Source organism: Chaetodon trifascialis, chromosome 18 (assembly GCF_039877785.1).
Source record: "Chaetodon trifascialis isolate fChaTrf1 chromosome 18, fChaTrf1.hap1, whole genome shotgun sequence".
Classification (NCBI taxonomy): domain Eukaryota; kingdom Metazoa; phylum Chordata; class Actinopteri; order Chaetodontiformes; family Chaetodontidae; genus Chaetodon; species Chaetodon trifascialis.
In genome coordinates this window covers 2,590,779-2,617,447 of record NC_092073.1, presented here as the reverse complement: position 1 = coordinate 2,617,447, position 26,669 = coordinate 2,590,779, and the positions used below count along the sequence as shown (strand labels likewise).

Below are 26,669 nucleotides of genomic sequence, written 5' to 3'. Positions count from 1 at the left end.
TTCTTTAAAAAAAGTATTTGTGTGGACAAGATTTTTTTATTTTTAAAATCCCATTTTTAAATACACCCACGTACAGAATGTGTGGACCAGCTCCCACCCTCTCTCTTTCCTGGCAACTGGTGGGCAGATAATTACAAAGTAGATCAAGACTCTCTCTTGGGTCGTTAGTGTTTCAATTAATGATACATCCCAATCAAGCCTTTGTGCTTCCTAGGTTTGCTAAGCTGTTTACCTCCTCACACTGTCTCAAATGCACTGCCTTCTGCACTGAATACAAGGAAGAGTCAGTTCTTGTGGCTTGCTTTGGACATTTTGCCGCACCAGACCAGAGAATATGATTGTGAACTGAAGTGTGCTTAACAATTTCTACAACATGTGTCAGACACGTGCATGGATTTTGCTCGCCTTTAATAATATTTTGCTAATGGCAAAGGCATTAGATTTGCAAGGATTATAATAGTATTGGACAAATTGAAATTTTGACCTGATGGTGCGAAATGAGAAGTCAGAAAATCATCAAAGTTACTGGCATTCATCCTGAGAGAAACATTAATATATGTACTAATTCTGATGGCAATCTATCAAATGAAAGCCATTTGAGCCATCTCCCTCTGAACAGGCTGGTGACTCTGGAGGAAGTCAAGTACCACCAAAAACATCCTGGGATGTCTGCCAAATATTCCAGCAATAATCAGGATATTTCAGACAGGACCAAAGTGGTGGGCTGACCCTGCCATCCCTAGAGCCACTCCACTTGTGTTTCTAAAACATAGAGCACTATGGTAAGTCCTCACTGGCCTCTCACACATGATCATGGTTTGGTCTTTGTGATTGTGCTGTTAAGACATACACTAAAGTAAAGATATTCAACCCCAACGCTAAGGAATTCTGTTTAAGGGCTTACATAAATGTAGGATCTTCTTTAGCAGAACTCAGAGATTGTTTAATGTTTAAACCCTTTCCAGACGCCAAGGCTGCTACTTCCTGTCTTACAGCTGCAAAAGACCACTTGGGCCATCTTGAACCAAATATCAAAACAAAGACTGGGATTAAGATTTAAGAAGACCAAAGCTCCCCTGGAAGAAACAGAAGACAAAACTGACAAGCTACTGACTAGTAGTGGCCCTGTTCGAAGTTACACTTGGCAGTGGGACTACTGGACCCCTGCAGTGCCTACACAGAATTTCTCATCCATTGCTGTGGGAACACAGGAAAAAAAATTGGACAGAAAAATGAAATGTGTGTCTGAAAACACTTTTCCGGCGCTCTGCCCTGGTCCATCCCACCACCTTTAACACTGTCCACACAACCCTTACAAGAATAAGAATTAAGTGACTTCAGTTAGGCAGTCAGAATCAGATAGCGGGTTGAATGTGAAATGCTGTGAACATCCCTGTATTCTATAAATGAAAACACAAAAGGGCATATAAACGCACTACTTAGTTTATGTATTACTTGAAGGATATGTACACATCACTGACACATTATGATTCAGTTGTAATTTTGAGACAAAATGGCAAGAGAGACAATTGACAGCAGGGGGTCAATATGAAAATGGATGATGGAGATAGTATGAATGCAGTAATTGGTGGAGCATGTTTCTGTGCCGCTTGGGCACATCATGTTTGTCAGGTTTGTTGCTTTCCCTCCATGTGATACACTGAAATGCACGTGACATATTTTACAAAAAGCAGCACTTTGATGTTGCTCTTCATTAAGTATGGGTAAGCCTCCTTCCATTTAATGAGACACTTGCACAAAGTTTGAGCCTTTTGGCAGATAATCCATCCCTCAAACATTCTGTCTTCTTGCGCTCCTTCTTCTGCTGTCAGGTGGCATTTGAGTTAGCAATAGTATTCCTGTTAATCTTCTACCCACTACATACTGCCACCTGCTGTACTGGAGGGGAATGTGCCAAACACATAACATGGGCAGTTATGCCTCCCATCAATTTCTTTCTTTTTTTTTTCTTTTAGAAATGCTAAAAATACGGGAGCTTTACAGGACATCAGGAGAAACGCGTAAAATACAGGAGAAGGCCAGAAGAAATGGGAGGAGACAGGTATGGCCTGAGTGGTGAGGTGAGTTGATTGCACTGTGACACTTCTGGCCTCCAAAAGAACCTTCACAATAAGTTGAGTCACAAAGAATAAATGAATCTATCTTTAATCCAAGGGAGTGATTGATGTAATTTATGTACTTTAATGCCTTGTATGTTTCAATTACTTCTTGGTCTGTATTTCTATTGTCCATTTCATTGTTTTGCATGTCTTGGATTATGAGCGTCTGTGTTAAATTTCTAAATGTAAGTAGCCCACCCATCCTTCTTCTAGTCCAGGATGGTGCTCGGTTCTTTAATTCAATTTACATAATTTACAATAAAAAATACTTCCAGGTAATGTGTTCTGAGGTTGCTATATATATTGTAATTCCACTATTATTAGGCTATGCTGACTTAAGCCTTTAACCAAATCTATGCAGTAATTATGAGTAATCAACATGTGAACAATTAGCATACTGCAATGAGTTAAATGTATCACTTCTACTTCTACTTCACTTCTACTTCTACAATGGAATCAATTAAAAAAAAATACATTTCTATTATTTATTTTGAAAAATTCAAAATGAACAACATGAAATAATCAGTCCCCATGAAATATCACATTTTTATCTTGGACCTCAATCACAACAATACAATCTAACTAATTTCAGGTTAAACAACAAAGAAAACCTCTGTTGCAGACCTGATATGATGCTTGTGAGCGAAGGGCCAAAACTATTTGTTTATTTCACTAAAAAAAATCTCTAGCCACATAAGTCTGTGAAAGACCACAGGCATAGTAATTCCATGTGTCCACTAAGCAGTCTGTTGTCTTGTTTTTATATTTTCATTGTCAAAAGTTGTGAATGGTGCCAAAAGAGCCAATACAATCCATCCCATTCAGTGTTTCCTCTAGGATTTTTTTCAGCAGTGGGGGCAGGCTCTCCGGGCGGCATAAACAAATGACACTTGACTGCAGATTTTACTTTTACAACCTATTTATTGAATTACCAGTTGAAAATTGCTTTTTAAAGGCTGAATGTGTGTGTGTGTGTGTGTGTGTGTGTGTGTGTGTGTGTGTGTGTGTGTGTGTGTGTGTGTGTGCGTGTGTGCACGCGTGCGCTGTGTCTGTCACCCCTGCTCCTCCCCCTCCTGCTTAGTGCGTACACACTGAAGCCGCCCCACATCATGTAGTTGACCTATCACATGTGGCTTGAACAAAAAAAAGTCGAGGCAAACCACAAAAACAAAACAAAAAAAACCCAAAGCAGCTCTCACTCCAATCATTCACTTCAAAGAGCGTTTCGATGATGACTAGCATCATCTCAATCAGCTGTCTTTCTCTTTTTAGACAAAAATTTGAACAAGCTCATCTGAAAATGCAGTCAGCAGTTACGTCATGGTGTGTAGATATTAGCTTAATGCTAATGATATGTTGCGTAACGTTAGCTGGCCATCAACATTTTGCGAATGTCTATTTAACTTGTTAAATCTATTATGAGTTATCTTAAGCTAATAAGTCTACCTTTTCTCCGGTAAGTCGCTGCCCTATTTTCCAAGACGACACTCTTGTGACTCTCTGACCTGGTGCCTGGGTGCTTGACGTGATGTCACTTTCAAGGCCGCGCTCTTGCGAATAACATCGGACCCTGCTGTGAAGGTGGAGACATGTGGCAGCGGTGTATTTACAACAATAAGAAAAAAAAAAAAGAAAGAAATTTGAAGGAGGGCTAGGCTAGGATTTAGGAATGGCGGCCCGCCACTCCTAAATGAATGTAGAAGAAACACTGCCATTTGTTCATTACCCCTCTGCTGAGGTACCCCAGAAATGCTGCATTCCATTCATTGGTCAGGGAGAATCGAAATAACCAGCGTTGTCTCGTCATCTGCACTCTGATGTATAGGATTTCCCAACTCTCCTGTTTTTTTTCCAGAAGTATTTTGTCTTGTTGCCTCCTGCCTTTTCTCCAACCAAGAAAGAACACAAAACATTAAATGTCTTCCATGGTGGTTGTGTTATAAGAGTAGTGTGTAAGGCACTGTGTGTGGTTGGTTGAATCTGAGCAGAGTAGAGGAAAAGGTTAGCAGTAAGCTGTCAATCTGGCAGTTCATGTTTAGTATTGCTACAGTGTGTCAGTAAATGAATGCTCCAGCTTTTCAAGACCAACAAAATTCTTGTCTGTAGTTTCCAGACTGCTGGAAAAGTTACGCTGTGAAGCTTCATGGTGGAAATGGTTTAGTCCATGTAGGTATGGGTGAGATACAAAAGTGTTTGGTGGAAATGTGGCTTATGTCTGACATCCTTTTCAGGCCCAGGAATAAACAAATCATTCAATAAATATTTCTCATGTTTGATTGTTCAAATGTTAATGTTCAGGGTATAATACTAACATCACAGTGGCTGTGGGGAGAATGGGTGATGCATACATGATTTGTATAGAAATGAAGATTAATTACTTTCTCACTTCTACCCAGTGAAAGCAAGATAAATGCTCTCTCACACTGTGTATCTCTCCCATCCCTCTTTCAAGTAAAACTATGGACAGACACAAACACACAGAGACAGACACATATCAGACAAAGAGACAAAGACAGGATGATGAATCTGTATTGAGATATCAGAGCTGTGGTCATTCATAAAGCCAACACCTCCTGCTCTGTCTTTGCCAGGCATAATCATAGCTGTAAACACATTCAGTCCTCCTATGCAATGTCCCAGGTTCAAGAACAGCTGCAGATGTTTGCTGCATGTCATTCCCCATGTCCCTCTCTCTCTCCCTTTATTTCCTGTCATCTCTCTATCACTGACTCATGCGTTCTTGCTGCTGACGAGACATATTGAATGAAATCCAGTGGTGTCACTTATCAAAACATAAGTATGACAAGTTCTAAATGTGTAAGTAGGAGATGTTCACACAAGCAAGAAAATCAATATTTATCGAGCACGGTGTGCGTCCAACTTCAACACGATGCTATGAACATTTTGATATAAGGATGTATGGACACTGACAGATATTGATGTTTTACTCATTTAATCTGCTGTGCAATACTCTCGGTATGCCAATACATACAGGTGCTGGTCATAAAATTAGAATATCATGGAAAAGTTGATTTATTTCAGTAATTCCATTCAGAAAGTGAAACTTGTATTTTATATTCATTCATTACACACAGACTGATATATTTCAAATGTTTACTTCTTTAATTTTGATGATTTTAAACTAACTAATGAAAATCCAAATTTCAGTATCTCAGAAAACTAGAATATCACTTAAGACTGATACAAAAAAAAGGATTTCTAAAAATGTTGTCCAACTGAAAAGTATAAACATGAAAAGTATGAGCATGTACAGCACTCAATACTTAGTTGGGGCTCCTTTTGCCTGAATTACTGCAGCAATGCGGCGTGGCATGGAGTCGATCAGGCTGTGGCACTGCTCAGGTGTTATGAGAGCCCAGGTTGCTTTGATGGTGGCCTTCAGCTCTTTTGCGTTGTTGAGTCTGGCATCTCGCATCTTCCTCTTCACAATACCCCATAGATTTTCTATGGGGTTAAGGTCAGGGGAGTTTGCTGGCCAATCAAGAACAGGGATACCATGGTCCTTAAACCAGGTACTGGTAGCTTTGGCACTGTGAGCAGGTGCCAAGTCCTGTTGAAAAATGAAATCTGCATCTCCATAAAGTTGGTCAGCAGCAGGAAGCATGAAGTGCTCCAAAACTTCCTGATAGACAGCTGCATTGACCTTGGACCTAAGGAAACACAGTGGACCAACACCATCAGATGACATGGCACCCCAAACCATCACTGACTGTGGAAACTTGATACTCGACCTCAGGCAACGTGGATTCTGTGCCTCTCCTCTCTTCCTCCAGACTCTGGGACCTTGATTACCAAAGGACATGCAAAATTTACTTTCATCCGAGAACATGACTTTGGACCACTCAGCAGCAGTCCAGTCCTTTTTGTCTTTAGCCCAGGTGAGATGCTTCTGACGCTGTCTCTTGTTCAAGAGTGGCTTGACACAAGGAATGCGACAGCTGAAACCCATGTCTTGCATACGTCTGTGAGTGGTGGTTCTTGAAGCACTGACTCCAGCTGCAGTCCACTCTTTGTGAATCTCCCCCGCAGTTTTGAATGGGTTTTGTCTCACTATCCTCTCCAGAGTGTGGTTATCCCTATTGCTTGTACACTTTTTTCTACCACATCTTTTCCTTCCCTTTGCCTTTCTACTAATGTGCTTGGACACAGAGCTCTGTGAACATCCAGCCTCTTTAGCAATGACCTTTTGGGACTTGCCCTCCCTGTGCAAGGTGTCAATGATCGTCTTTTGGACAACTGTCAGGTCAGCAGTCTTCCCCATGATTGTGTAGCTTACAGAACTAGACTGAGAGACCATTTAAAGGCCTTTGCAAGTGTTTTGAGTTAATTAGCTGATTAGAGTGTGGCACCAGATATCTTCAATAATGACCTTTTCCACAATATTCTAATTTTCTGAGATACTCAATTGGGGGTTTTCATTAGTTGTCAGGTATAATCATCAATATTAAAAGAAGTAAATACTTAAAAAATATGTCGGTCTGTGTGAAATGAATGTATACATTATACAAGTTTCACTTTTTGAATGGAATTACTGAAAAAAATCAACTTTTCCATGATATTCTAATTTTATGACCAGCACCTGTATATAGGTTAAATCAATACATACTGCCTATATGTGCAACAGAGGTTGTAAAATGATGGCCATAATGACATGAAAACTTGAGTTGACCCTGTGAACCCCACAACCTGCCAGCCAATTTAAAAAGTGTGTTTTCTTTGAATTGAAAAATGACATCATTCATCATAACTTGAAACTGAAAAAGCTGAAACTGAAATCAGATTGTCACATTTCCGATGGTCCTTGAATCATGTGCTCATGATATCCTCTGCATCCTTTTAACAAAATTAAGTTATTTGCTATGATGATTTGATATCCCTCAGGTCAAAAAAGCTAGAAAACAATGATAAATCTCACCTGTTCTACATCCACCTGCTCGTGCACTGACAGACTCACCCCAGCATGCTAAGTATGGTCAACACATCTTCCTCACACTCCTAGCAGCCTTTGCATAGACTTATTTGTTGAAGACAAAAGTAGCAAACAAGAAAGTCAAATAACACAACATCAAAGACAATGATACTGTAACATCTGGGGAGCACTTAGGGGTTCTTGTCCATCTCATCTATCTTAACTTAAGAGTTCTCAGAATAACAGAAGCTTCAATATCTACATTTGGGTAACAGTAAAATTAGCAAAAACTAATATTTCTTAATTGCCTTGTGCCATCTGTAAACACTGTACCTGGAAAAAAAAAAAAAAAAAAAAAAAAAAATATATATATATATATATATATATATATATATATATATATATATATATATATATATATATATATATATAATATGGTATATATTAGTATTTATACCATATACCTAAGTACAACTACCATATACTCTAACATAGCAGAGCAGACATACAAACACAGCAGTATAATGTGGCACAGACCAGCAGATATAGCATATTTAAAAATACCATTCTTCAGAAACACCACATTTATAGTACACTTTAAATGACTGATATTGTATAGCAATTCACTTTACTAGACCTGTCATTTAGTATAGTTTAATACTAGTTTAGTATCAGTATTTAGTCAATCAGTGTTTGTGCTGGTCGATACAAGCAAACATGTGCTGCATATCAGTAGTGAACAAACCACAGACTCCTATGTGTCTATCCCTCCCCTCTACTGCATGTACAGGCTGCACCCTCCAGTGGTGAACTCCTGAACAACAACAGTCCATTGCAACTGAATCGCTCATTTAAAACAATAAACACAACAATATTCACACGGTTGTACATGTTTCTGTGAAATATGGTAGACCACAATTCAAATGTGGATGCTGAAGGCCCATTAGCTTGATATTTGATGAGGCCAGAACTGTCTGTGATCATAAATGACGGTGGACAACATAATTATCCCCCCTCACCCTCACTGCTGGCCATTTAGAGTCCCAACAGAAGCCTCAGTTTACAAATGACATGAGCTGAATGATGATAATGACCACCAATGATCATGGATGATGACTTACTAATCTCTTCCACTGATGCTTGGAGTGGATGGATGTTCCATTACAAATACACAAAATGTAATGTCACACCTTATGTGGTACTGCTTTGTCCTTTTTCAGGTTCTACTTCTTTGATGTGAATTTAGGATACTAACAGCAAAGAATACATTGGATATGCCCTGCAGCTGTGTGCAAAAGAAGGCCAGAATGTCACAGGAGACCCACAAAATGGCACATCGGTATTGTTTACCTTACATTAGCCTATACCATAGCCATGAAAAATGCTTTTCTTTACATGGCAGACTGTCATTCAAGAGTTTGCCAATGATGTAGTGATTTATTTTAATTCCATTAAGTTGAATCACAACAGACAGAAAAAGAAAAATCTGTCTCGACAGAGGCTGAGACATCCATCCTGTTTTTAATTTTTGCTTTCAATTCAGTTTAGTTTTCAGTTTCCAGAATGTTCATTCCAGTTCAGTTTTTATTGTTTAAACATTCTATGTGTGACATTCACTGCCAATAGATGTTACATTAGCACCAGTATCTCTGACCAAAACAAATGGGTGTGATGGCCACACCTCCTCACTAACCAGAAACAGCCTATAATTAACTCCACTCCCCTCAAAGCCACCAAGCTGCACTGACAGAAAACACAATTTTACCTTGCAGATCTTAAAACCCGCTTCATTCAAACTCAAGAGAAACAAAATAAAACTTGACAAAATCATGTTCATCTTTCCACTGTTCCAACAATCACCACCTTTGGTTTTGGCCAAACAAACCGTTAATTCAGTGAGTTAGATGTGAAAATATTCCAGGGCTTTGCTGAGTGTGGTGTGGTAAGGACAGAGCTGCTGAGTGCTGGGGAGCTCAGGAGGAGGACATCGAGGGCACAGCAAGAGCTTCAGAGGGATAAACACCTTGAGCCACCACAGGTTATTACGGGGGACGGAATAATTCAAAAGCCTGGCCAAGAAAGAAACCACTTCTCCAGCTATCATGAACTATCAAGTCAAGATGCTTCAACCAGAAAAAATCACAAGCTGTCCAGTTGTAAAGCTCTGGCTGCATGCACAACACAATTCACCATCATAGCTCAGCACAACCCAATCTGACACTGTGTGGCTGGCACAGCCAGCGGTTTAGTACCTTGTCTCTTAATCCTGGGACCTGGGTTCCATATCTATAAATCAGAAGTTGTCTTAACTATAAATACTGCCATGGTGGCTGTCAGTTACACTGAATGTAGAGTACATGGACCTTTTTCTTGCTTCATTGTTATGCTAAAATCAAAAACAGGAAATAAAGAAAAGGGCCATGGGCCAAATTAGATTTTTATATTTAATGTGTTTGTGTCACCAAGGAAACTATATACACAGGAAGTTCCATTACATCACTGTGCAGCGTGTGAACGCACATTGGTGCAACACTTGAAAGCTGTTGGCACAGTGGTGAACAGGCAGACCACTCCCTTACCTCCCCCCGCAGTTTCACAGGTTATCAATCTGGGAGACGGAGGCACCAACATTTTGGTGTGTTGTTATTTAGCTAACGTTTCATGTGTTAGGTACATCTTGTTTGATTTGTATGTTAATTGAATAATTTCAATAATAATCTCATTAATTTCAATTGTGAATAGACCTCCTGCTTCAAAATGCATCAGGATGCACAGCTTCTCTGTACCAATTTCTGCCGTTCCCTAGGAATTGTGGGAATTTGTCTTGGATGTATGAACTCTATGCAGACATGATAGACTACAACCACCGATTCACCTACAAACAACATATTGGTGTGGTTAGGACCACACCAATATGTTTTACTTTTAAAAGTGTGTAAAAACAGGAACAGTCTCTGTGCAGGTGAGCATTTAAGCACCATTTCAGAGGTGCTCAGTGCCACTATGGTAATTTCATTTCTCACATGGACCGTTTCCTTCACAGCTCGTCGCACTGTACAGCCCTGCATGGGGAAAGAGGTGCCAAATAGGTGTTACATTGTACCGTTTTGGATTGTTACCAATCCAAAGGCACCATAAGTCCTTCTGCTGTCTATGAGACAATCCAACAAGCTGCTAAAGAGGCAGTTATCAGGCAATGCAACTTGACCAACAACTTGCCTTTGATAAGATAAAGATACGATAAACGTGTTGATAATGTCTTTCTCAATTCTACATCATAACCTGCTTTTTGATTTGCACTACTGTTATTATATATTATCCATATTAGCAAAGTGTATTTTTATAAACCGTATTTATTGTGCATATACATAGACCTAGTATATCTTAAGTGAAATAATATTTTCTCAAGTGCAATACAATACAGGTCATGTCAGTAGTTAGTTTCTAATAAGACTACTAGCAACAGTACTTTTTTATGGCAGTAGGATTCTTTAACATTTACTATTTTTGATAATCTGTACAAATGTACATAGACATAGTTGTTTCTTCTATTCTGTATCTTGTATAAAGGGATCAATAAAGTCCTATCCTATCTATCTTATCTTATAACGTTTCTTAGGAAATTAAGGTATGTCATGGAGGCAGCTCTCCGTCTCTCAGAGACAGTAGTCAACATTCTTGACTACCCAAGTCAAAGCACTTCCCTTGAGAGGGACTCTATCTGACGGTAATGGACATGGGTCTGGATCTGACTTTCTGATTCTTTGCTATTGCACTCTGTGTCCCAGTGAGTGAGAATGGCTCGACATCATTCTGCATCTTGTGTTTGGGGTCTGGGATAATATCACCTGAATTTAACGATCAGCTTCTTTGTTGCTTGTTCTTGCATACTGATGATGTCTCGTGATCTGGTATTCATTCATTTTTCATTTCATATCCATTTTTACTCTATTTTTCAACTCACATGCATTTTCATCACCTCTTTTTGATCAATGAACTTCTGATACTTCCATCCCTCATATAAGACTAGCTACCACCGCTAATGTGGATGTAACATGTAACATGTTCTTTCATTTGGTAGAGACCACTGGTGGGCGATATAACCGTTTGGTTTTTTTTGGTTTGTTTTTTTTACAGTGACATATCATTATACTACAAAAAAAAGGACACTCCACTCAGAACATGATTCTTTCTCTTTCTACGCTCTAAGTTGTTGCCTCTCCATGCATCTTACATAGGCTTAACTCAAACTGGCACCAAAATCTGACCCCAAGCAAAGCATTTATATGTTTGTATTATGACGTCATGATCCTTCCTGCTTGAAGTTACTGGCTTCTTTGTGTGTTGCATTTGCTAGCCTTAATGTATAAATATGAGCTTTTATGCCAGTACAAGTGTTGCATAATGTTGCCATGGATAAAGTTCATTAGACTGAGCAGCAATGTCATATTTGACAATTGAAGTTTGCCACAAGATCAGATTGAGCCCCTACCATCACAAATGCATTATATGCTGCTCAGGTGCTGATCAATCCACCCCAACCCCAATCCCCAAATAGATAGACTATAAAATATCCCTTAGGAAAGTTGCTTTAAATATTAATTAGGTATTTCACTTAAACTCTGTCATAACCAAAATTAGCAAAGAAAATAAGGTTTGATCGATGAATTAGGGCTCACTACAGTATGTGCTGTCCACAGCGGCCTCTCCTTCAGTTCATGAAAGCTCTGCAGGCTCTGAAGGAGGACTGATATGCTGATAAATACCACAGTCATTCACTGCGTTTACTTTCATTTAATCATCTGAAAATGATACCAGCCTGCTACAGCAGCCCCACAGACCTCTACACACATCAGACTGGTCAGTTACTCGTTTTTTTTTATGTCAGGAGAGTTTTTGGACTTTCTTCTTGGCAAAAGTAGCAAGTCATATTATCCTTGAAACACAGTGCAGTACAAAGGCTGTTAAGTAAAATGAATTACCAAACTATGCGACTATGTACAAGGTGAGCCACATTAGAATTGCTAAAATAGCTTTGGTCCAATACAATCATACAAATATTTCCCCCAATCAATTTCTTTACGTTTTTATTCGTAATATTATCATACTAATTGCCTGGTATTCATGTCATGATGCTTCAAATGATTTCCTGAGGCAAAGCTTTCCATTTGTTGAGTTGTCGTTATCACATTTAATACGTAACAGACTGAGAGAGTATTTAATATTAATCAACACAGTCGCTGACCTATATTCACCCTTGCCTAGCCCTTTTACACATTGTCGTGCTGCACATACATGAACAGAGCACATAGGTGCACATAGAGATGCCCACCCAGTCTGTGCACCTCAGACCTACCACCTTCCATTTGGCATTCATTATTCAAATTTAAAGTGAGGTGCAAAATGTTAAACTGAGCATGTAATGTATGCTTTTGCACCAGGCCAGCAAAAACAAACTGTTTTGAAAGAATTCTTTTGGCTGCTGCAGAAATGTGTGACCAAATATAAATACAAGGTTTCCCTCTCAACAACAATAAGCACTGTGCCCAGCTGGATCATGTCTTATGTTGAATGTGAGAGATGTGTGGTCAGTGCAGGGCAGCTGGTCAGGTGGTGTCTGTCATGGCTGGTCTTTTAAATTATTTGGCCCCACATAGCTTCTGCTCTGCTCTGTTCTGGAGCCATTTACCAGCAGGAAGAGACCTCAGAGTTTAATTTTTAAACTTTCGGGATTAAAAAGTGGATTTATCTTCACTTTCACTTCTCGACCTGTCTGCAGCAGCGAGACACCGTCTGTCATTGTGCATGCACTGCAAAAAGCCAGCTTTCAAAAACAAGGGGAAAAAGTACAAAAATTAAGTCTATTTTGCTTAAAAATAGCAAAATTATCTGCCAATGGAACAAGAAAATTTTGCTTGTCAAGACTTCCCAAAACAAGTAAAAATATCTAACGTCAATGAACCCAAAAATACCTTAGAATTAGTGTATTTTAACTAATAACAAGTGCATTTTTCTTGATTCTAATGAAATACACCTGACCTATTTTCTCAATATGTTGAAAAATATTCTTAAATTAAGCAGCTAGAACCATAATCTTGATATAATGACATGCACTAAGCATTATATTTGTTGAAACCAGCAAAGTCATACTATAAACTAGTGCACTTTTCTTGATACAGCTAAGCACATTTTTCTCATATGTAGAATGTTTTTCTTACAATTCTTGAAATAAGGCACAAGCCATGGAATTAATGCTTAGATAATCAGTGATCCTAGGAAATGGCACAGAACTGGTTAAATGAAATGTTTCTTTATTATATTTAACGTGCACATGAGTACAGCAAACATGACAGCCTCAAGGCTAAAAGGCAAAAGTGACACTTTAATACACTCATACTCAAACAAATATACAGTATATACACACACACAAAGTAGTGTGCATGCAGCTGCATATCAGCTGGACAGGTAAGAACAGGCAACACATTATTTCCTGCTTAAAATCACACAAGAGAAATTATAACTAGTGCAAAACAGACTCTGTGTGTGTGTGTGTGTGTGTGTGTGTGTGTGTGTGTGTGTGTGTGTGTGTGTGTGTGTGTGTGTGTGTGTGTGTGATGATATGAGGTGGTGAGAGTGTGGGTGGAGCCTAAACTGACAGGTATAATAACATACATAACAATATATAAACATCTGATACAGTGCCAGTGACCTCAACAAACTGTATTACTCAAGGCAAACATTAATGGAACCAGACATCAGCTTTGATATTTATGTACTACTCTGTGATGAATCTTTTCCACTCAGCCATAGCTTTCTTATACAAGGATGTCACGTCTCTGTCATGTATGGTGTCCATTAAGACCTCTGTTTGCACCACAGAGAGGAGTGTAGCTATGCATTTCGAGAAGAATGTGCTAATGGTGGCAGCGGAGAAGCACACATCCAAGCAGGAAGGAGGTCAAGTCTTCCCACCATTTCAACTAAAGGCAGAAATGATTTAATCTTTAATTTTATTTCTATTTTATTTATTTCATTTCTATTTTATGATTTTATTTATTAACCCTATCAACCAGTATTTCCCATTAATTAAGGAGACTTTGGCAGCCGCTATCTGCCATCTCCTTCAGTGTGGGCACCTTGTACTCTGTGTCTCTCTTACCCACACACATGCACAGATAGCACGGGAACATAAATAAATGCTGAGCTGCTAAAAAGTTAATTGTGCAGTGTTGCAATGACCGAGCAAGTATAATATTACACCCCCCACCCCACCAAACTGTGCAGAGAGTCAGACCCTCCCGCCGTGCATGCAAAAAAGTAGGCCAAAGCTAAACGAAGCTAACTACCCACATTCTGTACCATAATACGGATTCTGGCAATAAAACACTATCAATACATTTTTTAAGGTGTGACTGTGTAGTTACTAATTAACTGCTCATAGCCTCCATGTAACAGGTCAGCAAGTAAACCAGTTTGTTAAAATTAGCATGCGACCACATGTTAGCAACTTCACAATTAGCTTAACTCCCAAAGACAGAAAAAAGCAAATTAACATTACCTTTCAACACTGCGACTGCTGTAGGATCCATACCTGAAAAAGCCCCTCCATCTTCATCCATGGCGTCGCGAGTTCAGAGGAGTTGCAAAGGCCAGACAGCACGACGGAGGTCAGCTAAAGCTAAAGCTAGTTTAGGCGGCAACTGCAACTGAACTGACAGCTGACTGACCACTTGTGGCACATTCCCATTTGGAAGGTACTATGTCATAAGATGGAGGGGGGGACGTACATGTAAATATTATATAAATGGAGAATATGACTAACTGACAGTCATAATTTGAAATTCATACAGAAAATTTAAAGATTTATCACTGCAACCAGTAACTCCTATACATTATAAATACTACTAACATTTTTTTCATATAATATTCATAGAGCTCCCCTATTTTTGTAGATAATGGTGAAGTACTTCAACGATTTCATTTCACTTTTCCCCATTGTTTTCAGAGACTGCAGAAGAAACTCTAACAGTGCATGTTTTGAAAATAACTTTGTAAATTTAAAATGATTTGGCGGTGCGTTATCTGCCTTGTTTTCATCACTTTTTCACTGAAACTTTTACTGAGCCACATCAATCGAATGCACAGCCGCAGTCCGGATTTCAGGTTGGTGTGTGGTATTGACGGGTGTACTGAGGAATATCGAGTGTATAACTCATTCTAACATCACGTAAAGAGAAGACACTCTGAACATCTTCTTCAAAGCACCAATCCAGGAGATGGCAACCATGCAACGGAACATCCACAAGAGGGAAGCCAAGAGGGGCCAAAAGAACTCCTGCAGGAGCAGCTGAGTAACTATTAGCCCCATTTTTTTTTTCTTCCATGACATCCTGTTAGCTTTAGCAAAGATATTCGTTGGCTTAAGGACCCTCTGACTGACTTTTGACTTTTTGCTTGTTCCAGTGGGTGAAACTAATGTTGACAAAGGGATGATTTACAATCGGAAGTTTGTCCGTTGTGTTTTATTTTGAAATTTACCGGATGCTGTGTGCGCTTGACTTCCAGTGTTGCGATTATGATTCTCTAGTCCGTGAAGTCAAACGCACAGAGCATTTTCAAAATAAAACACGGAAACGCTCCCGATCGTATATCATCGCTTTGTCAACATTAGTCTCACTTACTGGCAGAAACTACCATCGTCATTCAGTCAGAGGGTCGTACAGGTAACAGAACGTCACGGACGAAGAAAAATTGATTATGAGTATGCTTTACTTACATGAAAATATGCTGCTTGGTTTGTTTGAAAAATATTTAAATATAAAGATGAATGAAATACATCTCTGAAATTAAGAAAAATGTCCAGTTATTGGTTCCTTGTGTGATACAGCACAACATTCAACCTGATTATCTTTCACAGGATTGCAGCATCACCAGCTCTCCACTACTCTGTACAACAAACGCAGATGAAGGGCAAATGGAGACGAACCAAGACAGACCTGTGCAACTGGTAAGTTACTCTCCTGGTGACAGTCCACTGAAATTGACCATCAAAGAATCACAATGAATATTGAGTCCAATAAATTCTCAGCCATTTCATTTCAGATTGAGATCCCACACATTGTCTGTATTGTTTGTATCAGTATTATTTGACGCCTCATGGATGAATGAAAAGACAAAATGTTATGTGACAGCTAAAACATGCTGGATGTAGTGAGCAAAGATAATTTAAAATTTAAAGCACTATTTATAAGAACTATTTATTCTGTGATTAACATTGTGCCTGACATGTAACTATGAATGTCAGATCAAATCAGGATCTCAATACTCAATACAATTTCAACTTTTTTAGGATCTGACCACACAGGCCACTGCCTTTGTGATCGTCTCTCACAGGTAAAATATTTTTTCAAAACAGACCACAATTTTTATTTGCTTATTTACAGTTACACATAGTAAAATAGAACTTGTTGAAAAGGTCCTGTTATAGTTGGCGGTGAGTCTGCTTGCCATGTTCTCCTATTCACTACAGTCATTCGCCGATGATAATGTCCATGTCATGAACAAAACTGTTTTTTTACATGTATCATGAAGTTGTGTTACTCTTCTCATTTTCAGAGAGGCATGAATGACATTGTTGCTGGAGTGCAGCAGTACCAGTCATCACTGGCGAGCAACCTGAGGAGCCAGATAGAGCAGGTGCTAAAGAAGCATTTGGAAAACAAATCAGGACACCTCCAAAAAGAAGTAATGGATGTATTTGACAGTTTTGTTGACCCATTCACGTGTTACCACAACATTTCGACAGAACAGTGCTATGAAGAAGCAGTTAAGCATTTTGGATGCTGACGAAATTCCAGTTTCTCGAACTAAATGCAAGAGGAACCGTGGAGCATCAAAAGACTTTTTCATTAAAAACAAAGTCTTTCATTACATACCATTGGTCAAAAGTCTAGAGGGATTTTTTCAGGACATTGTTGATGGCTTCTTTTTTAAAGCACATCCCTTCTTTTCAGAGAAACCAAATGCATTGCAAATTGTTCTGTACACAGATGAATAGAGATTTGTAATCCACTCGGATCCTTCACGTCAAAAAATAAACTTTTGATGGTGTATTATACCCTAGCAAACATTAATCCAAAATACAGGTCTAAACTGGCTGCTATTAGATTACTTGTGGTGACACAGACTCTGGCACAGCATGAACTGGCAGGGTCCAAGGAGGGCGTTGGCTTTGCCTATAGTAAATGCAGACACTGTGAGTGTTCATTTGAGGACATGCAGTCACACTTCAATGAGGATGCAAAAGAACATTGAAGAGGCATATCAGGCAGACGCATGAAATAGAAAAGGCAGATACAGACTTGCTTCGCAACAACTTGAAAACAACATATGGGATCAATCGAAGGAGCAAATTAGTTGAACTCCCTGCCTTTGACATTATACAACAAACTCCTCAAGACATTATGCATGTCATTCTGGAGGGTACAGCTCCTTTGGAAATCAAGAGTGTGTTGCACCATCTTGTTCAGTCAGGAGTGATGGATCTGGACTCTGTGAATTCTGCTATTCTGGGTTTCCCTTATTCCCCTCTGGATGTGAGAGATCGGCCATCCCCAATTTCACTAACTACATTAATGTCAAGTGATGGTAAATAAAAACAGTCGTCTGGGCAAATGCTTGTCCTGCTAAGGACATTACCATTTGTTTTGCGGAGCTTGAATGACAAGCATATGAGCATCTAATAAATGAGCTAATAGAGATTGTGCAGATAGTGTTTGAACCTGTTCTTATCCTTGCAACTGTGTCTAGATTGAAGTCACTGATTGAAACTCATATGAGAGCTTTTCCCGGAACGCAATATTACACCTAAACAGCATTATCTGATACATTTGCCATCACAAATTAAATCACTGGGTCCAATGGTTCGACATATGTGTATGTGGTTTGAATCTAAACATTGCCTCTTTAAACAATGGGCTTCGAAGATCAGTTTTAAAAATATTTGCAAGTCTTTGATCAATCAGAACCAGCTATATGAAAGCTGCCAAAATGTTGACCAAGGGAAATCTGTCTGACTTCATGAATGTACAGAGAGGGGAAAAAGAAGTGAGACACTGAACACAACACAGAAACACACAGCCCTGGGGCCTGCCATTTCTTGCTAGCTTACAGCTAATGCACAGCTAGTCTCCCAGATTTTAGTTGGAGTATTTTTAATGCTTAGTTTAAGTTAAGTCTAAAAACCTTGGTCTTCACTGAAAGAAGCTCAAAGAACAGCACTGAAAGCTTTTCTCCATGGAAAAGATATTTTCGCTCTTCTCCCGACTGCCTTTGTTTGTTCATTGATCTTATCAGGTGAAGTAAACTTGTGATAGATGCTGACAGACAGATGGTTCATCCAATCACCTGCCAAATATTTTTTGAAAGTGCCTGTACTTCTCCAAAGTTTCCAAGGGTGACTTCTCAGATGGTTCTCTCAAGACACAAAAGCTCCTCCACAGCCACAGAGCACATTATACAACTGTGTTCACAGGTTTAGGAGAATTAACCATCCATCCATCCATCCATTATCTATACCGCCTATCCCTTTCGGGGTTGCGGGGGGCTGGAGCCTATCCCAGTTACAATGGGCGAGAGGCGGGGTACACCCTGAACCGGTCGCCAGCCGATTGCAGGGGAGAATTAACCATAACAAGTAAACTGAAGCCCTGTTAAGGCTGTATATCAGCACACCTGAAACACAGTCCTGAAAGTTTAAACACCACTCTAGGTCTATATTATACTGCAAGTAACTACAGCAACATAAGCCAAAATGAATTAAAATGAATTCTAAATGAAAGAGAACTATTAGTTTTCCTTTTCAGTTCTTTGGTCATCCACCCTGAGGTGAATCAGTTATGCCAGCGGCATTTCACTGACATAAAGTGAGTCATGGAGGTTTTATCATGCTGAGACAACCCAGAGCCAAAGTTTTCTTTCTCCCCATCAACAGTAATGTAGGCACCAGGTTTTGCCAAGAAAACTAAAATACAAAATGTCCATTTCCATTTCAACTGTCCATGAGTCTCACAGTCACACAAGTGCAAAGCTGTGGAAGAGGACTGCTGAATCCAATCTGGAACACACACCGTGCAGAAAAACAGGGAGAGCGCTTCTTGCCTGAGGTGCAATAACAAAACTATATTCACAATTCACAGCATTCGTCTTATTTCTTTAGCTTTGCTTTCAAACTTGATTACCAAATACAATTAATGATCAGCCAAATCAATACAGTACAGCTTGACAATAAGAAAGCTTTTTAAAGTCTAATTATTTTTGGAGGTTATCTGCCTGTTCACCACCACACATCTCACTTTACCAATCCACATATCTGTAGCATATATTCAGAAATGTGGGCTTTACCCTTGTTTAAATGTAAACGATGTACGTGTCCAACCTGAATAAACTGCTCTGCAACCAACGACCTTCTGGACCATTCCCCATATTGATGTACACAGCACAGGTGTGGGATACTGGAAGTGTACACACCCATTCTGTTTTCTCATGTCTCTCCACACTGAAATACACAGAATAACAGCAAACTTTTCCTTTCTTTCCAGCTCTTGTGACTGTGGATTTGTTTCATCTGTCCCTCTAGTCTTCCCTCTCTTGTGAAGTTAGTGTGTTTTCCCTTTTTCAGTTGTCAGGTCGTCTGCCTTCATGGTTAGAGTTCTTGCTGGATTTCCTGCCTCTTTTGCTTGCGTCACCCGGTCTGTTATCTGTACTTCTTGTGTGTTTTTTTGGATTACAGATTTTAAACATGTACTTTTCACCACATTCTGACATTCATTAGTATTCAGGCATCATTACATTCACTGTAAAGAAAAAGATGGAACTGCAGTACTTTAACTTCTTGATTTTCACATTTATATGGACAACTGTGGCCAATTAAGGAAGATCAAAGTGACGATGTCCTTTGTGGAAGCCATGGACATACTGGAGTGTGATTGGCTCATCCTGGGAGAGGATGAGACACAAGCACAGTTTGGACTTCCTGCTTCCATACTTTTCATTTGATGCTGTTGTCTCACTCGGTGTCCCTTTCTGTGACTTTCTCCGCTGTCTAGCTGTTCTTCAACACTGCTGTCTTTTCTCAGACACTGCGCAGTTCACGCTGTGGTTACTATGCATTAATAATGAGTGTTGTTCAAAAGTAGAAAATGACAAAGGAGGGAAGTAAAAAGGAGTTTTTTTTCCTCTTTTATCATTTTTGTTATATTCTAGAGCAAGACTTGTACTAAATAAGAGCCTGGTGACATTTCAGAAGAAATATCACACAGGATGAGTCACAGTAACGTCTCAGTTTACCTTCAGCATGTGCTGGCCTCAATACACCAGCTGTCTGGTTCATTTTCCCAGTGTCAGTCTTTCTAAGTTGGATTTGAGCACAAAATGAAATAATAAAGCCAAAATCTATAATCTGAATTCAACATCTACAACACATAGTCCACAGAGGGAGTTTAGACAGACGTGATGAAACTGTGCCTGCTCCAGACTCCACTGCACCAAAGCAGTTTACAGCATACTTCCAATGAGCTAACTCATATCTGTCATGGTTACAAGTGATGGAGCTGAGCTTGGCGACATTGTTTCTCTACATCTGTTCTAAATAAATAAAAATAACAAAAGTCGAGCGGAAAAAGGATTCTGCATTAAAACTACTCCAACAAAAGTTAATACTGACCTCTACATACTAAAGAGAACAATATACTCAGCAGGAGATGACATGCCCGTTGAACAAATATGTGTCTGATACACTTTATTTTTCAATAATTGAACTACTTGACCCAAACACTGAAGGTTCTGATTCCAAACTATTGAGTGGATATGTTTAAATTATTGATCTGATATGAATGAAAGTTTAACTGAAACTGACAGGATGCAGCTGACAGTTTTTCTACACAGCTGTTTGAACCACAGACAGATTCAGTTCACTCTGATTGTACAGTCGTGTTAGAGTGTGGAGCTTCTTCCCACACAAATGATCACAAACTGACAAGACACTCCTCATTTTGGCCCGTCATCATGTTACTCACAGAGTTGGCATTGATTAATGAAAGATGATATGACCTGTGGCTGGTGACATTTCTGATTTGAACCTGTGAAAGTTGAGGATTTGTCAGGTTTTTTGGACATACCTTTTATACCTGACAGACCTCTGGGTGTTTTAGGGCAGTGTTGGAACTGTGGCAAGTAAGTAAGGGGGACTAATTTATGAAAATATGTCAATTAATGGTTATATCCAATATTGCCCCTATATATCCTCTAAATGCATTTAGAGGATATAAAGGTGCTATTGTGCTCTTATTATTGTGGTTTACTCCATTTGTTTATGTCTGAGATACCAAACACTTCACTGAAGGTCAACAGTCAGGCCTACAGCTCAATATCTCTCTGTAATTCTTTTTATGACTGCTCCCAAAGCATTAGCAATCAAATCTGAAGGATGTGACTAATATCCCTCTACAAACTGCACCATACCACACACTCTGTCTCCCTCTGAAATACTCTGGACTCTCAGGATGCTCTGACCGTGTTTCATCATCACTTCAAGTCCAAACCCCTCATGATTAGTCTCATGAAAATACTTTTCAAAAGCTTCTGAATATGGTAAAGTAAAGGAATCTCAGCGTGGCTTAATGCTTGGTCTGCTGCATGCAGAGACGTGTGATTCAATCCTCTTGTCACTAGATGGTGACAGAATACTACTTTTTTGCAAAAAGCACCTTGGGATTTCAAGAAGTATTACAGCTGAAGCCATACTGGTGAGCCATCCTACAGCTAAAAGCAGCTGCTCACTGGCTGAGTTAGGAGAAACTCCTGCAGGTTAGAGGCTTAGGCCTAACCCCTAACTGTATAATACTTACTATAAGAGAAATTTGAGAATCATTTCAGCTCCAAAGGGAGGTCCTAAGTTTGCTCACAGTCAGTCAGCTGCTGCAGTTAATATGCCTAATGAAACCAGCAGTTTGGGAAATGTGAATGGAAATATACTTTTAAAAAGCACATTTAGATGGCATCACGGTTAACAAGGACCCACTCAACAAACTGAAGGAAACCTGAATGTTTGAGCTGTATGAAATATTCATCAAACCAAACACACTCTTCAGGCACCACTGTGCTCGATGGCTCACGAGGTGTGCATTAAATCATCACTAACTCCAGTAAACACATAAATAATGTTGATTTCATGTCATTTACAGGAAAACCCGGCGAAATGAATTGAAGTAGTGAACTTTTCATCCATGCATCGCCTCATACTGTCTCTGTGAAACTTACCTCTCCTGCCAGTGAGGTGTACAATTTCCTTCTCTCTTTTCTACTGAGTCGTTTTGCAGGCATGTTGAAGAGCTCTTCTTATCAGCACTGCAGAACTGCAGAGAAAGAATAACAGACAAGTAAAAAAGACAGACTGAGGCTAAGTGTGACAGACAGGAAAGAAAAGGGGGGTAACAACAAGATTCTGGACTGGATTCAAACCCAAGACCACGATGTGTCTTGGTCAACTGTAAACCTATAAAACCTGCAGGTCTTACTTGCATTTATGAACATCAATATACCGTGTTTGTTCTGTCTTGGTATATTAGTATTATAAATACAACACAGAGCACAAGTACTATCTCTGGATGGACCGTCAGTGTCCAAGCTCACTGCAGGAATGTTCTATCTAACATCAGAGGACGTGACCTCAACTCTGACATCCAGTCTGCCGTGACTCAAAATGTGTAGAGAGACATTAAGGACCGTGACAAAACTACTAGAATGAGCATACATTTAATGAGGATTACATCACTTTGGAACATTGATAAGAAAAACGAAAGCCAAATTGTAAGATATAAAAATGCAGCGATAACTGATACAGCTAGTTAAAGGTCGATATGAAAAGGCCATAATTTAACAGGATACTGACGTTGCCTTTGCTCAGACACCAAAGGAGAATCCCACTTTATTTCAATTTGGGTCTTATTTATGTCATTTTGACCATCATCATGTTCAGATATAATAGTGTTTTTACCAAAAGAATTGCTTCAACATAGATGACAACACGTCATCTGTGTTTTTTGTGAACCTGTTGGGAGTTAATATTCTACAATTAAAGACTTACATGGTAGGTGTTTTTCACCACATTTAGACTTCAAATTATATTTGCCTCTGTAACGTCTCACTTCAGCAAATCTAAAATTATTTTGAAACTGTTTTAAAAAACAAAACAGAAAAAAATATCGGACACATTCTAATGAGGTTCAATAGTTACAACAAACTGTTATTGGGCCATGACATCCAGTGAAGCTGGTGATTTGATTTAATGACACACAAGACCCTGGAAAGCCCATGATGGCCTGAAGTCAATCTGTGGCAGACATTAGAAGGCCCAGTGCATACCCAGGGGAAGATCAAAATGGCATTCAAAATCTTGCAATCCACTCTGAGTATCCACACACGCACGCACGCACACGCATGCACACGCACACACACACACACACACACACACACACACACACACACACACACACAGTATTTACAGCCCAGCACAGCATGCACATCCAGCTTGAACTCCAGTGACCTTTATCAAGCTGAGCGGCAGTCTGCCAGCCCTCTTCAAACAGCACCACAGTAAGTCACTGAGAGCCAGCCTATGGCCACAGACCTGTGTGGATCTGAATACAGCACTGCATTCTGAACACCTGTCACAGCCCATGTGGCCCATCGCTGCACACAAATCCAGCACACACACTGAAAAAGTCAGGTGTGTGGTGTGAGAGAAGGTGGGGTTTGAACTTCTTATAGTGTGTGAGTTTTGAAACAGTCAAATAACCTATTTCCAAAATACCACCCACACACACACACACACACACATATATACATATATATATATATATATATATACATATTATACAGACAATGCAGACATTCCCCTTACTGGGAATATAAGTCATTAGTTTAAGTAAATAATAAATGAAACCCAGCAAGAACTATCCATTCTAATTATTATTCCCTTTTTCAAGATCAGAATACAATTTAATATAAATACCTTAATGAATTTATAACACACAGCACTCTCAATTCAAATTCAATTCTCAGTTCATGTTATTGTAACTAATACACATGTAAGGTCTTGTCATGACCTGCTTTAGGTGAGACTGACTGTCAAAGACGGTCTTGGTAAAGTAGAATCTTCATTAGGCTGTAGGATCTATTTAAGGGACTTTTTTTTTTTTTTTTTGGTTGGTTGGTTGGTTGGTTGGTTGTTTTTTGTTAGTCAAGGCAGAGAGCAGGGAAACAGTGGTCATGGCTGGACTCAGACTTGTGAATTTCTGGCACGGTGAAGCGAGGCATCGAAACATCTCGCCATGATTCTTCTGCCTTGAAAGGTCAAAACTGAGTCGAGTGGTGTCTTCGAGCATAACATCCCCATGAGAAACTATAAAGCATCTGCTGAATTAATGCAAAAGAGAGATCAAGGGTGCGTGCATTATTAAAACTTTTTTTAGTTAATCAATTTAAAAATATGGCAAACTGATCAATCAAATATGTCATTTCATAGTTCTATTTCTTTTGTCTGTCTTTAAACGATGAATTAATAACTGAATGCTAAAGAAGATTTCATAGTAGTGGTTGTTCTGTTGACTGTGATCTTGAGGATTTCTGTGCTAAAACACAACAGCAAAGAAGTAACTGAAGAGCTGGAACAGCAACTGTTAAAAATCACCAACTGTACAGATAGACTGATTACTGGCTGACTGATGATTCTCCATATTCAGCTTTCATTGATGCATGATGTCAGCATCTCTTTGACAAAGGACACTGCTACGCTGGTTAGCAATGTAGTTTTTAAAAGACAAGTTTTAATGTTACTCTCCTGAGATAGCAACAGCAGCAACACGTTTCAAACAATTTGAGAGAGGAGCAACTAAAGGCTGGGAAAGTTGTGGAATGCTCCAGAAACACCTGTTTTTGAACATTCCACAGGTAACAGGTGATAATATCACCATTGGGTATGAAATGCTCAGGCACAAGCGTGAAGATGGAGTGAAGATAACCACTTTGCGCACACATGATTGTATTAAGGGTATCAATACATAGACCCAGGAACACTGTTGGTAAACATCCATTCGCAAATGGCAGCCCTGTGTTTTTAGTTTTAGGTTTCACACAGCGTCCCAACTTTTGTGGAATTGCTCGTAAAGAAGCGGGTCACCTTGCTGAGGTTAAGCGGTGTCGGGACGTAGAATGAGAGGTAACTTGGCTCTAGTTTAGTTGTTGTTTGACCTGACGCAGACCAGGGTTTGCTAAAGCTGTGTGACACCGCTTCACGGTGAGTGACACATGGCTGCACTTCCTGCTCGTGCGCGCCGGTCCGCTGTGCAGCTCCTTAGCTAAAGGACACCGGAGGGAGAGCCTCCTACCTTGGACAGTTCCACGAGTTTTCAGCCTCTCTGGACTATAAGCCGGCTAAACAGCAGCAGTTTCAGATCGTGACAGCAGTGTCCGCTTGTGTCTGCTACTGTCACATCACGAGCTTACACCAGCTCCGTAGCTTCCGGCTTAGTTCTTCACACTTTTCCGCATCTTCGTGGTTTTAAATGTCAGATCCTGGTGGCGCATACAAGGGGTTCCACTGCTCAGGCGCATGCGTGGCTCTGTCGAGGGCTGAGGTGAATGCTGCCTTCACAACCGTCGGAAATAAGGCGAAAGGGAGTTATGGCTTAGCAACATAAATATATGACATAAAATAAAATGTAATAGTTATATCAGCAGTATGGAAGCCCAGATGGGACTATATTAAAAAGTTCATGTAAGTTTGAAAATGTAATTCCACAATAGCATTAGAATTTTTCCATTTTCAAAATGCAAATGGAAAAGCTGTTTGACATTTAATTTTCAAAGACTTAACCAGCTCTAAAGTGGTCAATAGTAAAATGCAATAAACAAAACACCGTCGCACCCTTTTCTCCATAAGAAAATCCTTTGCTCATTGCAGCCAAAAAGTTCTATTTTAACTTTATCTGTCCACAGAACTTGATTCTTGATGGATCAGGCTTGTTTGGTTGCTCTTTTGCAAACTTCTGATGCTGAATTTTGTGTTGAGGACGCAGGAAAGGTACTCCAGACTCTACTCCAAACTCTACTCCAGAGTCTGCTAATCGCCCTGAAGTGGGATTTGATTTGCCTTTCTAGCAATCCTACAAGCTGTTCTCTTGGAAAATGTTTTCATCTTCCACACCTCAATTTGATGTTAACTTGAAGTTGTTGTTAATTATCTGAACATTCTTTACTATCTTCTCTTAGCCTTCTCCTTCTTTGTGGCTGCTTTGTGGCCACTGATATACATAGTCATATAATTATATATTCAATCATTTATTTAAGCATTTCATTATATTGTTATATTTAGATACTTAATTTAGTTTCCTAAACCCCTTTATATTTTTATGCCTGTTTTCTAAAATGATTGATTAGTTTGAGTTTTCGTAGCTGCATTTCTTTCAAAATGTAAAATATAAGCTACAGGACAAACAGCAGCTTTTGAGAGCAAGCACTTAAGTAATTCATGCAAAAAAGAAAGAGGGATTTGTTTGTGA

At 39.4% G+C, this 26,669-nt stretch overlaps 1 protein-coding gene across 3 annotated transcripts in view; it reads right to left on the bottom strand.

Annotated features, from left to right (window-relative positions):
- Window positions 1–25,718, bottom strand: part of plppr5b (phospholipid phosphatase related 5b) — a 156,269-nt gene extending 130,551 nt beyond the window's left edge. For all 3 annotated transcript variants that reach the window (XM_070986378.1, XM_070986379.1, XM_070986377.1), the window contains exons 1-2: window positions 25,497–25,718; window positions 22,369–22,463 (exon numbers count right to left, since the gene is read on the bottom strand). In XM_070986378.1, coding sequence (XP_070842479.1) covers window positions 22,369–22,431 — 63 coding nt within the window. In that variant the 5' untranslated portion in view covers window positions 22,432–22,463; window positions 25,497–25,718. The remainder of the gene's footprint in view (window positions 1–22,368; window positions 22,464–25,496) is intronic.
- Between the last annotated feature and the right edge of the window lie 951 nt (window positions 25,719–26,669).